The sequence below is a fragment of the Prionailurus viverrinus genome, chromosome C1, assembly GCF_022837055.1.
Source record: "Prionailurus viverrinus isolate Anna chromosome C1, UM_Priviv_1.0, whole genome shotgun sequence".
In the NCBI taxonomy this organism is placed as follows: domain Eukaryota; kingdom Metazoa; phylum Chordata; class Mammalia; order Carnivora; family Felidae; genus Prionailurus; species Prionailurus viverrinus.
In genome coordinates this window covers 61,997,993-62,014,299 of record NC_062568.1, presented here as the reverse complement: position 1 = coordinate 62,014,299, position 16,307 = coordinate 61,997,993, and the positions used below count along the sequence as shown (strand labels likewise).

At 36.2% G+C, this 16,307-nt stretch overlaps 1 protein-coding gene across 4 annotated transcripts in view; it reads right to left on the bottom strand.

Moving 5' to 3' along the window:
- The window catches only part of TTC21B (tetratricopeptide repeat domain 21B), an 85,558-nt gene that overhangs the window by 40,005 nt on the left and 29,246 nt on the right, over positions 1-16,307 (bottom strand). For all 4 annotated transcript variants that reach the window (XM_047870517.1, XM_047870518.1, XM_047870519.1 and 1 more), the window contains 7 exons: positions 13,631-13,760; positions 9,943-10,100; positions 7,966-8,190; positions 5,970-6,208; positions 4,590-4,662; positions 3,762-3,872; positions 2,933-3,071 (listed from right to left, as the gene is read on the bottom strand). In XM_047870517.1, coding sequence (XP_047726473.1) covers positions 2,933-3,071; positions 3,762-3,872; positions 4,590-4,662; positions 5,970-6,208; positions 7,966-8,190; positions 9,943-10,100; positions 13,631-13,760 — 1,075 coding nt within the window. The remainder of the gene's footprint in view (positions 1-2,932; positions 3,072-3,761; positions 3,873-4,589; positions 4,663-5,969; positions 6,209-7,965; positions 8,191-9,942; positions 10,101-13,630; positions 13,761-16,307) is intronic.

Below are 16,307 nucleotides of genomic sequence, written 5' to 3'. Positions count from 1 at the left end.
AGGATGATACACAAAGTAAATGTGTTTTTTTTTTTTTCTGGAAAGTTGGGACAACACAAATTTCACTCACTTCTGTAATCTTTAAATTTTGACAATGAGTAAGCACTAGATTTTATTTTAAAATAAAAATCTTTAAAAAGCAAATTTGTATAGGGGTGCCTGGGTGGCTCAGTTGGTTAAGTCTCCAACTCTTGATTTCAGCTCAGGTCATGATCTTTCAGTTGTGATAGTGAGCCTGCCATCAGGCTCTGCTCTGGGAGTGGAGCCTGCTTGGGATTCTCTCTCTCTTTTTCCCTCTGCCCCTCCCCTGCTTGTTCCCTCTCTCTCTCCAAAAAGAAAAAAAAAGGCAAATTTGTACCAACTTATAAGAAGGCAATTTAGATAGTATCCAGTTAAATTTATCTTATTTTTATTAGTTTTTTTTAATGAATACAATTTATTGTCAAATTGGCTTATATACAAGACCCAACAACTGCCCTCCAGTTAAATTTTAAATGCACATACTTTTTTGACTTAGCATCTTACTCTTAAGAAATATAAGCAAGTACGGACTTCAAGCTATATTACAAAGCTGTAATCATAAAGATAGTATGGTACTGGCATAAGAACAGACACTCAGATCAATGGAACAGAATAGACAACCCAGAAATGGACCCACAAATGTATGGCCAACTAATCTTTCACAAAGCAGGAAAGAATACCCAATGGAATTGATATTCAGCAAGTGGTGCCAGGAAAACTGGATAGTGACATGCGGAAAAATGAACCTGGACCACTTGCTTACACCACACACACAAAATAAACTCTAAATGGATGAAAGACCTAAATGTAAGCAGGCAAAAACCTCTTTGACCTTGGCCACGGCAACTTCTTACTCAACACGTCTCCGGAGGCAAGGGAAACAAAAGGAAAAATGAACTACTGGGACCTCATCAAGACAAAAAGCTTCTGCACAGCAAAGGAAACAATCAGCAAAACTAAACGGCAACCAACGGAATGGGAGAAGATAGTTGCAAACGACATATCAGATAAAGGGTTACTATCCAAAATCTATAAAGAACTTATCAAACTCAACACCCAAAAAACAAATAATCCAGTAAAGAAATGGGCAAAAGACATGAATAGACACTTCTCCAAAGAAGACATCCAGATGGCCAACCGACACATGAAAAAATGCTCCACATCACTCATCATCAGGGAAATACAAATCAAAACCACAATGAGATACCACCTCACACCTGTCAGAATGGCTAACATTAACAACTCAGGCAACAACAGATGTTGGTGAGGATGCAGAGAAAAAGGATCTCTTTTGCACTGCTGGTGGGAATGCAAACTGGTGCAGCCACTCTGGAAAACAGTATGGAGGTTCCTCAAAACATTAAAAACAGAACTACCCTACGGCCCAGCAATTGCACTACTAGGTATTTATCCAAGGGATACAGGTATGCTGTTTCAAAGGGGCACATGCACGCCCCAATGTTTACAGCAGCACTATCAACAATAGCCCAAGTATGGAAAGAGTCCATATATCTATCAATGGATGAACGGATAAAGAAGATGTCGTGTATACATACAGTGGAGTATTACTCGGCAATCAAAAGGAATGAAATCTTGCCATTGAAACTACGTGGATGGAACTAGAGGTACTACGCGAAGCGAAATTAGTCACAGAAAGACAAATATCATATGATTCACTCACATAAGGACTTTAAGATACAAAACAGATGAACATAAGGGAAGCAAAAATCATATAAAAACAGGGAGGGAGATAAAAACATAAGAGACTCATAAATATGGAGAACAAACAGAGGGTTACAGAGGGTTCCCATAACAGGGGTTATGGGAAGGGGATGGGCTAAATGGGTAAGGGACATTAAGGAATCTACTTCTCAAATCATTGTTGCACTATATGCTAACTAACTTAGATGTAAATTAAAAAATAAATTAAATAAAATTTTTTTAAAAAGAGTACTAAAAAAAAAAGGATATAAGCAACTATATACCAAAGAATGAAATACAAGGATACTCACTGTAACATAGTTTATAAATATTAAAATAATGGAAAATCAGCTAAATATCTAATAATTGGGGGCATCTGTGTGGCTCAGTTGGTTAAGCATCCCACTCTTGCTTTCAGCTCAGATCATGATCTCACAGTTCATGGGATCGAGCCCCATGACATGCTCAGTGCAGAGTGTAGAGGCTGCTTGGGATTCTCTCTCTCTCTCTCTCTCTCTCTGTCCCTCCCCTGCTTGCACTCTCTCTCTAAAATAAATAAATAAACTTAAAAAAAGTCCAATAATTGAAAGAAAGTTAAAAAAGAAAAACATGGAGTCATAATAAAAAAAAAACAACTGTTGAGTTATAGAATATTATGATGCCATTAGAATGATACGAATGTACTAACAAACTGTATCTGGGATATGCTATCTGTGGAAAAAATTCCAGAATAGGAAGAACAATACATTCAAAAAGAAAAATTATGCATATTATACTTATGTACTTACATATACACTGAAACACAAAAATGGTATTACCTCTAGGAAGGTAGTTTGAGAACAGGGCAAGTAGAATTCACATGAGAAACTGGAGACTTACACATTATATTCTTGGATTGTGTTGAATTTAAAAAAAAAAAACTTAAGAGGAAAGATTATAAAAATGTCTACTTGTCTAAACATCAGATGTAGTTTCATATTATTCTGGAAAGTAAAGTATCTTTCTATGGCACAATTAACTATTTCATAAACCTGTTATTAGATCATTCAAATATCCTATTTTAGTAGAGTGACATTCTGATAATGAATTAACCAACCTCACATATATAATACCGAGAATACAAATGAACATTTATATAATATAAAAATAAAATAGATCAGACATATCAGATATGGTATACTTTTTTTTCAAATCAGAAAGACTTTCATACCAGGCTCATGAGCTAGAGCATGTTGAAGAACTTTTTCTGCTTTGTCATACCATTTCAATTTTAATAAAAGCTCAGCCAGGTCATAGCAAAGATAATTTTGTTGTCCACTTTTCAGAGCGGCTTCATAGTAAGTGATTGCCTAAACAAAATCCGTTTCAGTTAGGAAAATAAGGCAATGAGAATGGTGTTCAAGCATAGATATTTTATACATTATAGATTTAAAGCATAGAAGAATTGGAAATAACCTAGCAGAAACTCAGGCATGTACCTATCAGTTAATATGCCATTTTTTAGACAAACATCACATAAGGCAACTGGCATTTCTTATGAAAAGCAGTTAATGAAAACTGCTTGGTGAATTTTTTTTTTTACCAGTTTTATTCCAGAGGTCACTGAATGCATTGAATGCAAATATATATGTTCAGTAGTTACCAGGAATAGAACAAGAATATAACAACTAAAGGAAAATCCATTATCCCTACTAGAGGGAAATAAAAGCACATGGCTTACCAAAACTGGTTCATTAGAAAGGACAGCTATTATGCTTTGTCCTATAATGAAAGAGATATAATGTTACCACAATTGACTGGTTGCAGGGTTTAGGTGCAAGATGAAGCCAGAAGTAAACTTTAGGCTCCAGTCTTTGCAAAATGCAGTGGTCAAGAATCTGAGACATTGACAAAATCTTTAACATAAATTCCAGTTTGTGAATATAAATTTGGAGTTTATAACCATCAAGATACAAACAGTGCTTGCTGTAGACTTCTCAGAGAGCAGGGTTTGAAACATTTAGTCCAATAGGCATATCTCAAATACACAAAGTACTTACCTTTGAGTAGTTGTGAGTTTTGACAAGTGCTTTCCCAATTTTGCTTGCCAGTGTTCCATCTTTGGGATTCTGATTTAATGCTTGCTCATACGCTATTATGGCTTCTTCTGGCTAATGTTGGCAGATTCAAAAAATAAGCAATGAATAAACAGCTTAGCTGGATCCTTTTTTTTTTTTTTTTTTTTTTTTAAATTTTTTTTTTTTCAACATTTATTTATTTTTGGGACAGAGAGAGACAGAGCATGAACGGGGGAGGGGCAGAGAGAGAGGGAGACACAGAATCGGAAACAGGCTCCAGGCTCTGAGCCATCAGCCCAGAGCCTGACGCGGGGCTCGAACTCACGGACCGCGAGATCATGACCTGGCTGAAGTCGGATGCTTAGCCGAGTGCGCCACCCAGGCGCCCCAGCTGGATCCTTTTAAAGGGCAACATTTCTGTAATTAAGCTCTGTATCTGTAGTACTCACTCAGTGAGACAAATAAAGTACATAGTTAAGTCTAGAAACATTACCACTGTCAGAGAGGTGACAGTCACTTGTGTAGGTGTAACTCATTACTGGCTCTCTTCATTTTTCTGTTTAAAAGAGACTCTTACCTTGTTTCTGGTATCCTATCTATTTCAAATAATGATAATGCTGAATTACTGGATCTCAGTTTGAAAACAACTTTTTTACTGTGATGGTTATTTCCTTTTTACTGTAATGACTGGGTCTTTAAATAACACTTAAAACATTCCTTTAAATAGAATATTAGGTTAATCACAAAAAGGAGTTTTTTGTTTGTTTGTTTGTTTTTTAAATCTAAGTTCAGTAGCATCAGAAACTTTACCTCTTGTATATTCATGTATGCATCACCAAGGAGAAGAAAAGAACGAGGGCTGGGCATTCTCTCAGCAATTTCTCTAGAAATCAGACCAATTCTAGTTAGTATCCTGAATATAAATATCTTCTTCTAAAAGAATTAAATAAAAAGTAAGTTTACTTATTTCAATTAAGCCATAGCTTTCAGAGTATCTTCTACATTGTAAAAGAAAAAAAAAACAACCCATTCATACCCAGATTATTTATGCTATACCAACTTTTTTTTTTCCATTAAATCTTTCCATTTTTTAATATGCAGGTAACAAGAGTACTGGTAGACAGTAAACATATAAGCTCTCATTATATGAAAATACATTTTTTACCTTTAATTTTGAAATGATGTGGGAGCGAAGGCACCAAAACGGGATGTGACGCTATCAGTAATGTACAGCATCTCACTCACTTGGTCCAAAAACTATATGCGAGGTATAACTTTATACATGACACTAAGAATTGAAGTCTATAACTAATGTGTCAGATCTGCCTGAAACAAGACCTATGCTTTTAACTATTATATTATAGGGCATCCAAAACAAATCAATCTTATTTTTAAATATCTTCTGATCATGAGAGATGACAGTGCTGATCTTTTGGAAACATCACAGGGAATAAGATCTAGGACCTCCAGTTCATCCACCCATACACAGGTGCTGCTCAGTTTCTTCGAATCACTCAGCACCTACAAAGAACCTGAACAGCTTTCTAAGTTTTGATATTTACATGATATAGATGAGCCAATGAAATAATTCATCAACACTGTGCTATGTTCTCAACAGATAAGAATGTTGATCTCTTCTTACATGAAGTGTGTGCTTGTATGTTTATAAGAGTAAGAACAACCTGTGTGTGTTGTCGATCCCAGTAAGAGCACCAGTGTATGACATAATGCACCTGCCCTTTCACCAAGGAAAATTTGTAATCCATACCTTGGCGTGGTGTATACTAAGTCCTAATTTTCTATTGCTATAACTATTATGCTGAGCATTACATATGACCATTTAGCCCCTGAATTGTTGTTATATTATAGTTTTCTTAAGCTATTAGAATATATGTAACAGTTGCTTTTCCCCTTCCCAAACAGAAAGGTTTAAGGTCTAGAAATAACATCTAATGAAGGAGGAGAGTTAAGAATCTAGAGTAAGCCACAAAATAATCATCATCATTAATGATTTATGTCTTAGGAGAGTGAGTTGCTTGGTTAGTGTGACTGTGGTTGGTAGTAGAACATATTAAGGAAAGGGTCTATGAAATATCTCTGTAAAGCAGTTAAAGAAAGAAGAAAGAAATCTGGGAACTAATTTTAAGAAGTAAATGTGTCAAAATACAATGGGTTGAAATAATCATTTACCTGTAACAAGTAATATATAACATTTTCTCTTTTCTGTGTTTCAGATAAATATCTGCCATTTTTTCTTTGGCCTCTATGAAATAAGGCTGTTCAGTGGTAACATTCCGAAGCATACTTAAAGCTCGCTCAACATCTCCCTGGGCCAGAGCTAGGTCTGCATTAGCAATAGTAACACGCAATTCTTCAGATGTCCCAGAAAATTCATGGATGGCATCTTGTATAACTTTCGCTGCCTCATGCTATAAAGATGAAGTTAAAATAACATTCTTTCAAAATATTCAACAAATTACATTAGAAATGAAGATTTTCTACTAATCCAGAATGAACAATAATTATAGCACAGGTATGATGAAAACTGACAGATTTCTGAAAAGTACAAAATTTTAAAACTAAACTCAGAGACCAAATTCAGATGACAGTATGAATATTTTTTAGGTGAAAAGTGTTTTCATGACTAGGACAATGGCAATTGCTATGAAAGAGCTCCTGCTACTGTAATTTAATAAGCATTTACTTAGTATCCAGCATTATATTAACCCATTTAATTCTCACAAAACCCCTCTAAACCCTCTAACAAAAACTCCCATCTTGCAGCAAGGAAAATGAAATTTGGAGAGTTAAGAAGCCATGTTCATTATTGCCCCCTTGATGGGATCCAGTCCACAATCATCCGCTGAACCAAATGGCTCTTCACCAAGTAGCAGATTTCTTTATTCCCTATACCAGGAGCAGTTCTGTTATGCCTCAGCTGAATACATTACCTCATTTTCGAGTCTGTACCTCAATGAAACTAAAATGTCTTTTTTATTAAAAAAAATTTTTTTTTCAACGTTTATTTATTTTTGGGACAGAGAGAGACAGAGCATGAACGGGGGAGGGGCAGAGAGAGAGGGAGACACAGAATCGTAAACAGGCTCCAGGCTCTGAGCCATCAGCCCAGAGCCCGACGCGGGGCTCGAACCCACGGACCGCGAGATCGTGACCTGGCTGAAGTCGGACGCTTAACCGACTGCGCCACCCAGGCGCCCCGAAACTAAAATGTCTTTTAAGATCAATATCAATTTTAGAGAATATAAGACATTCCGATTTCAGAAACATTAACATGAAAAAAAACAGTGCATTTTAGAATCAACTATCTGTGGTAGAACTGGTTCTTGTTATGTATTTATGTTATATATTAGTGAAATAGAAATTATTTTGCAATTTCGCAAGTATCTAGACACAGCCTTCTTCATTTCCGCTAAAATATGAAAATAACTGACTAGCAACTGTTGCAATCTAAAAAACAGACCTAAATGATGTTAAGTTCTTCATTTTCTATAAGGCTTTAACTCCTCTCTCAGAATTGCATCCTTGCCTGCTTCCTGTCTATTTATTATTATATTATATTATATTATATTATATTATATTATATTATATTATGTTGTATTATACTGTATTATATTATTGTATATATTATTTTCAGTATTTTATTTTATGACCACCAAAGGTATATTCATTAAGTGTTCGTTTTGTTTTCTCAACTATTAGAATTTCAGATTGGTACTTTCATTTGATTCCAGTAGTACTTGTGTGCACATGTACATACGTGTATGTGCATGTGTGGGAGTCCTTTCAGGAATTCACAGAATGACAATTATATTATTACCTTTCATGGTAGCTGAGATCATCACACATTATATTGCTATATACGTTATACTACATACATTTCATGGTACGTATTAAATTATATTATTACTCATATTATATTACACATATATTATTCTATTGCCTGGTAGCTAATGTAAGTACACTGATACCTAAGGCCATCCAGGTACAAATTATGTTTAACTTCAGGGACTTGAAGAAAGGACATGATTTGGTTCAAATTAATGAGAAATTTTCTAAACTTTATCATTTGGACAAGAAAACAATTTTAGCTTTTCCATTTCCTACTAATATGTACACTTGTATAACAAAGTTCAGAGCTGAACTACTGAATTAAAACTTGACTTACCTGTTCTCCATTTAAGCGGTGAGCCTCTACCAACTCAAGAAAGATTGATAAACGATGGTTTGCATCAACTTCAGTTTTTCTGTGTTTTGATTTTGAGGAAGCTCCAATTCTCCTCATTCCTGGTAAACTCATTGCCATATGCAGGGTTTTAATTGCTTCTGCTATTTCTCCCATTTTCTTTTGTGACTGAGCTTTTATCAAATGATACAAAGGGCATTCTCTCACCTGAAAAAATAATATTCAGAAATACTTCCTTAGAATATACATACAACATCAACACATAATTTACAATCCACCAAACATTAAAATAACAGAATCTCTGAGGACACTCAGCCTGTATTATGTACCTGAGGTCTATTTCTGCCCTCTTCTTAATTTTCTGATCATTTACTGTGTGATACCAGATTCAAGGAAACTGCCATTCTCTAGCATCCTTCTGGATGACAAACCAGGTGATAGGCTTTTACCATGATAGAAGAGAAAATACTTTAAAAAAAGACTAGCCAATATATTCTTTAAAAAAAATTTTTTTTTAATGTTTCTTATTTTTGAGAGAGAGAGAGAGAGAGAGAGAGAGAGAGAGAGAGAATGAGTGGGGGAGAGACAGAGAGAGAGGGAGACAGAGAATCTGAAGCAGGCTCCAGGCTCTGTGTCAAGCCAGAGCCCGACATGTGACTCAAACCCATGAATCATGTGATCATGACCTGAACTGAAGTCAGACGCTTAACTGAGTGAGCCCCCCAGGTGCCCCAAGGCTAGCAAGTATATTCTAAGAAATTTAGTTTTCAGGCAAGGCATTTATCTGGGACTTCTAGTACTGATATAAAGTCGTTAGATTTCTAGAAACACAGTTTTTCCCTTTTCTTCTATTTTTTAATTTTAGGATTAAAAATTTCAGAACATTTTAGTCAAACTTGGTGTTACCCCCTGATACTACTCTGAAACCTGTAGCAATGAAGCTTCTATCTTTATTTTGGCTATCCAAAGTGTTTACAGAAAAAAATAAGAGAATGACAAAATGAATGAAGGAGTCAAAGGAAGGAGATGATCCAGAATGAGGCAGTGTGGCAGTCATCTAATGTCTAGGATGGCTACAATTGCCCTGGAGGCTGCAGCTCTAAGCCTTAACTAGGCATCACATTTGCTGATGGGCTTTGTGTAAATTTACTCATGCTTCTATTCTTCTCTCTGAGATTTCAATTTCTTGGGATAGGGTACTAGCATTGGGGTCATAATGTACTACCCGTCTTGAGAACTAGTAACATAAGAAGCAGGCACTGCCTTCTGCAAATCTTGAATTATCCAGTCCACTGAAGGGTCCTCACATAATAGGGTTCAAGACCCTGTGAACCAAAGCCAAAGTTTGAGGAGCTCCTCCATGATTCTAGGTAGTTAGGAAGCACCTGAACCTATGATTTTCCCCAATGCTTAGAGATATGGGATGTAACACAGAATATCTTGGATAGAAACCTAGTGTGTTTATATCCTCAAACCATATATGAACTTCCAAAATGACTAGGTGTTCTTTGATGATGACTCTAAAAAGATGTTATTAAAGCCACAATCCAAGAAAGAAAAAAGCAGTAAAATAAAGTTCTTACACATAAAAATATTTGGCGTAATGTTCTATAGCTTACAATTATTTTTATATACATCCATTATTGCACTTAATGTTCATTATAACTGTAGGGTGTTATTATATGAGTTTTATAGAAAAGAAAACAGGTTCAGAGAGAGATAAATGACTAGACACTGACCCCCAGGTATTCTGTGTCCAACTCCTTACAGTTTTTTAATTATACCACAGCTGCCTCCATGTTTTCTCCCACTGCTTGTGAATCCAAACTTGTTTCCATTAAAAATACATTTATTAGCAAAACATATAAGCAAAAATGCAAGATAGCTGAATATGTAAGTATCTGCTAAAGGTTCAAGGAGGGTGATATGTCCCTTCCCACGTGAATTTGGAATACTTACCTTAAAATTATAGCTCAGGCAAAGTTCAAGTGACTGAGAACACAATTTGAATTTTTCCTGAGACAAATAAACCTGAGCTATCAGGAGATGCGCATCTGCATAAGAAGGATTGTGTTCCAGGCAATGCTGCAGGTAATTATAAGCTGCTTCAATGTCACCTAATGACAGAAACAAAGCATTGTAATTCAAATGGTTAAGAGACAGAGATGTGAGAGAGAAGAGGGTCATGAGGAGTTTATGGAGAGTTCCAGTATTTAAACTAAAGTTCTCTATTCATAAGGCAGTATAACCTCTCTACCTGCACCAGGTAGCTAGCCTCCTTCTTGACTTCATGAAAGGATATACCTGTAAGTCCATAAGGAGCTCCATAAGGAGCAAGGCAGAGAAAAGCTGTGAATGGATGGATCAGAGTCCGTTACTGTTGTTACCGAGAGGACCATAAATGTACCTTTATTTATTTTCCTGATCAAAAAAATTTTGCTTACAATTTTATTACAGTAAGTTTTGCAAAACATAGACATTTAAATAGGTAGAATTCTGTAACGTCTCTTACATTAACAAAGAAGATCTAGTCTTGGAATCATTCTTAGCTAGAAATTTTATCACTGTATATAGAATAACAAAAAAAGCATAAGGATATATTCTAGACGTTCAGAAATATGAACTACTGATTTAATATGCTTTTAAATACCAACTGAAATAGTCAGTGTTTTGCGCATACATACTCTGTATATCTGGGGGTCTTAGATGGAAGAAATGATCAAAATTAAAGTGACAAGAATGGGTGATTCGGAATCTGTTAGGCTCGGCTGGTACTTGGGGTCAAAAGAGGCTCTTCAGAGAAGGAAGGACATGAACTCTAGGTCCCAGAAGAACTTTCTAGTGATGTAACCTACAGTGATCTGCCCAAAGTCATCTCATAGACTGGCTTTAAGTAGTAGGTATAGGAGCCCAACTCCCCATTCAACCTTGTTAGGAGCATGGGGGAAGGGCAAGCCCTAAATTATTCTCTGTTCCATTACTCTCCTTAACCTTACATGATACCTCAATAGACCAAATAAGACTTACACTTAGGGCTTCCCATTCCCAAAGGCCTAAACTACAATGACAAAATCCACATAAACAGAAAACAGTTTTCTTAGAGACAGAGTAACTGGCTGAGGCTGCACAATAACTTAATAAATATAGTATCAAAATTTGTCAATCAACCATCAAACATAATAAATAATATTGGATTATTTTTTGTTGTGATAAGATCTAACGCTCAAGAATCGAACAGGCAGAAAAGGAAATGGAAAGGTTAAGGATAATAACCTGGTGTGCAAATTACCACCTCCATGTAGAAGAATTAAGGAGATAACCTGGAGGTTACTGCTAAGGGGGAAAGTACATAGGAAAAGAATCAGGATTTATAAAAAAGAGACTGAAGAATATGAGGACTGTATGAATAATTGAGATCAGAATTTTTATTGTTTTGTTTAATGGTGATGAGGGGGAAAGATGTGTGGAGTTAGTATTTAGAAGGTCACTAAATATTTAAAAATGAGAAATGGGTAATCACTGTTGGGGAAAATAGCCATATAAACAAAGAACACATCAACATCACATTTTTATCGAAGAATGGCCCAATTTTCCTTAAGGAGAAAATGAAAGATATTTCTGTCCTACATGTATCTCTTTGTTAGGGTCTGGTGTAACACAGAATTTGGCTGGCCTTTGTCCCATTTCCTGGGAAGGAGTCTTGAAATCATAGAATTTCCCAAGTGAGAGGGAAATCTTTCTTGTTTGAGGTCAGCTCTGATCATTTACCTAAGTGAGAAGACTCATGGTGAGGCCCTAGATAGCTTATGTTAAGGAGATGACTCCACGGGGACTATCCCCGCCAGAAAGACCAACCAAGTACTTAGAGGGTTGGGGCTTTGAATTATGTTTTCTACTTGGACTGGGGAGCAGGATCCTGGAGACTGAGTTCAATCACACACCCAATGATTCGATCTGTGCCTATATAATGAAACTCTAATAAAAAACTCTAAACCTGAGTTGAGTTTCCCTGGCTATTAATGTTCTTTATGTATTGTCATATACGCATGTGTTGGAAACTTTATGTGCGCTCTATAATGAACAACGGCAGCTTCACATTTGGGACCCTCCCATACCCCACCCCGTACATCTCTCTCTTTTGCTGGTTTGGATTAGTATCTTTTTTTCTAAACTAAAACTCTAATTAAGTGGTTTCCTCAGTTCTATGAGTCATTCTAGCAAATTTGAAGCTGAGCAGTCATAGAAACCCTGAATCTGTAGTCAGCTAATCAGAAGTTCAGATGGCCTTGGCAACCCCTGAACTTGTGGCTTGTGTCTGTTCCCTTAACCTGTGAAGACTGGTCCAACTCCAGGTAGTTCTCAGGTCAGAAGTCATTGCATTTGGCAATTTATCAGGATACCATATTTTGGACACATGCCAGCGTTACTTCAAATGCTCTTTTTATTTTATTTTTTTAAATTTTTATTTTTTTTTAACGTTTATTTATTTTTGAGACAGAGAGAGACAGAGCATGAACAGGGGAGGGGCAGAGAGAGAGGGAGACACAGAATCTGAAACGGGCTCCAGGCTCTGAGCCGTCAGCACAGAGCCCGACGCGGGGCTCAAACTCACGGATCGTGACATCATGACCTGAGCCAAAGTCGGACACTTAACCGACTGAGCCACCCAGGCGCCCCAAGGCTGCTCTTTTTAAAAAGAGTGTCCATCTATGAGACTTTGGCAAGTAAGTAATACTCTATTGAGAGTGATTTATATCAATTTTCAAAATAAATCGTAAGTGTTTAATAGATTAATCACAGAACTCAAAGTCTGTTTAATCACCTAGTAGATAATACTGTTTCAACTGAGAGGAAAAGTAGAAATATCATGTGGCTCAATAGTAGAACTTAATCAGAAGAAGGTATTATAAACCCACTTCTTACATATAGAGTATTTTAGAGATACAAACTTTTGAGATCACCTAGTTCTTTTTTTAACAGTTAAAACTGAGGTCAGATAAATTATAAAGTCAATCTTCTCTCTCCATTACATACAAGAAATAATTGTTTACGGTAATATCTTTCAGCTGGTTTCTACTCTTAATGATTTTACAAACTTAATTTACTTTGTGTGGCAATTCATCTACCAAAGGTACATAAATATAAGCACAAAGAATGATCTATTATGTGTATAGTCACACACCTGTTTGTGTCCTAAAAAACTAAGGTTATAAACCTGGGGTTATTTTTTTTAGCTATACATAATCACAGAAACTAAGTAGGAATTAATCAACACATTTCATAAAGGCCTGAAACCTGGTAAACTTTGCATCTGGCTATACCAATGAGTCAACTATGGATTAATGGCTATGAATTCTTCTTGCCATCTAAGTACCATCTGATGGACTTTTTTGTAAATGGTACAACTGCTTTTTCCTGGCAATTCACTTGAACAATGAAAATTTATGCTGATTTATAAAGAATTAAACACAAAATAATTTAATGCAATTTTACACAATCTTATTTTGGACTAAAATTATTTGTTTGTGCACAAGTAAAATGCATCTTATGTGACTATTCTCCAAGTATGTGGAGTACTTAAACATACCTTTGTTTTTATCAACATCAGAATTAAAAGGTTAATTTAAGTTTTTAAGTTATATTCTACCTGATAAATATTTCACTTTTGCTATAAGGAAGACAGCTTGCAGTAGACCTGGTACAGTTCTTACTATAGTCTCCAGGATTGAGGTACAACGTCTGAGAAGTGGAGAAAGAGGTTGCCCAAGACTTGCAGGCTAAACAAAACAAATTAGCACATCATTTTATAATTATATTAGTATTTAGCTAAAAGTAAACAAACATACTAAATTTTAGTGTAACTAGCAAAACTACCTATTTTCCCAAAATTTCTCTTATTCTATTTTTGCAATAATATCTTTCCTATAACATGACTAATACTAATTTATCCCCTTGGGATCTGTGAGCAGACCATGTAATGGCTTTTATTCAGCAAAACAGTTATGAGATTATTACACAGTTACTGATTTGATAACATGAAAGGAGCATATTTGTTCAAAAACTGTCAAGGAAACATACTCAAAGGAAAGATAACTGAGAGACAGAACTTCTTGCTGGAAATGAGAGTCAAGCAATGTAGTTCTAATTCTAGACCTGCCTATGATTTACACAGTTCAGTAACTTGCATTACCCCCTAGAGTACTGTAAGTTCAGTTTCTAGAAAATTATTTTTCCTAGAAGTCAGAGGGTAGAACACACTCATGTGTATTATACCAAATGTCTCACACGTTCACATTCTCTGCTTCTCTGCCTGGCATGTCAAAGGCTTTCAAAGGATTTTTTTTCTCTTTTTATTAATACATAGTGAATATGGTAACTAAAACAGTACTAGAACATTTGTTTATTGTTTTAATGGCTGTCTACCCAACCAATCTTTATCCAAGGGTTACCCACTCACAAGTTACAAATGTGATATTAGTTTAAATATCAAACGTTTATTCTCCCTGCTTTGACCTACTGATGCTGTGTCCTTAATTTGAAAAATAATCTTCCCCATCGTCCCCCTACACTCCATACATATATACTTTTTTAATTTTAAGTTTATTTTTATTTATTTCAAGAGAGAGATAGAGACCAAGTGGGGAAGGGGCAGAGAGGGAGAGAGAGAATTCCAAGCAGGCTCTCCACTGTCAGTGCAGAGCCCCATGCAGGGCTCAAACTAACAAACAGTGAGATCGTGACCTGAGCCAAAGTCAAGAGTCTGACGCTTAACTGACAGAGCCACCCAGGCGCCCGTCCACACATATATATTTTTAACTAGAGTATAGTGTCTTACAATCACTCCTACAATGAGACGTTACTACTGAAAAGAAACTACCACATCTCTTCACTATGTTGAGTCACAAAAAAATGTGCACTCAAAAATTATTTCAAAATATGACCACTGATGCCTACAATACATCAACTTCTTTAAATTTCTACAGCACTTATAAGTCATGTAATAAAATTTAGCATCCTACTTTATCTTATGCAATTCCAAAGTAGTTTCATGTTTTGTTTTGCTTCTTTTATAGGGTTAGGGTCTTTATGTGCCTTGAAGATCAGAATTTTACACTCTTTCACATAGTATGAATACAGAGTAAATTCTTCAAAAGTATTTATTTTTTCAGTGTAACTGAAAACAGTGAAAGTGTAGGTGATATAGGTGGCAAAGGTTCTTTACCACCTGCTAAGAGTTATTTATTGAGAACAACCATCATTTTTGCTGTAAACACTTTCAGAGTGAATTGTATGTGGACAATCTCTAAAATAACATCTGTCTGATTAAAAACCAAATATAAAAGGGGCAAGGAACAGAACTGGAGAGGCAAGTCTGCCTTTCTGATATTTCCCCATGAAAACACCATTATGAATGTTAATTAGGTGCTGCCATGCTGACAAAGGTTATATGGGGGGGGTGGGAACACAAAATGTTGTGGACTAGGGACACAATTGCCACTTAACACATTATTTCTTGCTCCACCTACAGTTAATTCTTAGCACAGCTGCCAAAGAAATCCTTTTTAAATTACTGAGTCAGATGACGCTGTAAACCCTCTGGCGGCTCCCCACTGTACTCAGAATCGATGCCAGGGGAGGGACAACACCTCTAAGGACCTACGTGGTCTGGTTTCTCTGTTGTGACCTCCTCCTCACTCCATCCCTGTCACATTAGTCTCCTTGTGGCCTTTGGGCCACTGCACAACTGTTCTCTGTGCCTGAGACAATCTATACCATATCTCCACATGAACACCACGTTTTTGTTCAACTTTTACCACTTAATGAGGCCTAACCAGATCATCTTATCTAAAATTATCACCTAGGGGCACCTGGGTGGCTCAGTTGGTTGAGCGTCCAGCTTCAGCTCAGGTCATGATCTCACAGTTCATGGGTTCGAGCCCCGCATCGGGCTCTGTGCGGACAGTTCAGAGCCTAGAGCCTGTTTCAGATTCTGTGTCTCCCTTTCTCTCTGCTCCTCCCCTGCTTGTGCTCTCCCTCTCTCTCTCAAAAATAAACAAACATTAAAAAAATTTTAAAAAAATTATCACCTATTTCTTCTGAGATTTTCTAATACACCATATAATTGGTTGTATTATCTGTCTCTTCCTGCTAGTTATATATATGCTTCATAGAGGACAAAGGCTGTACTTTATCCTTTCACAACTACTTCCCCAGCTCCAAGCAAAGTCCTGGGTACTCTACAAGTATTCATTGAGTGAATTCTGATTATTGCACAAGTACTGAAAAATGCATTCTAATTCTAAGCAACTGAAAGCACATCATGA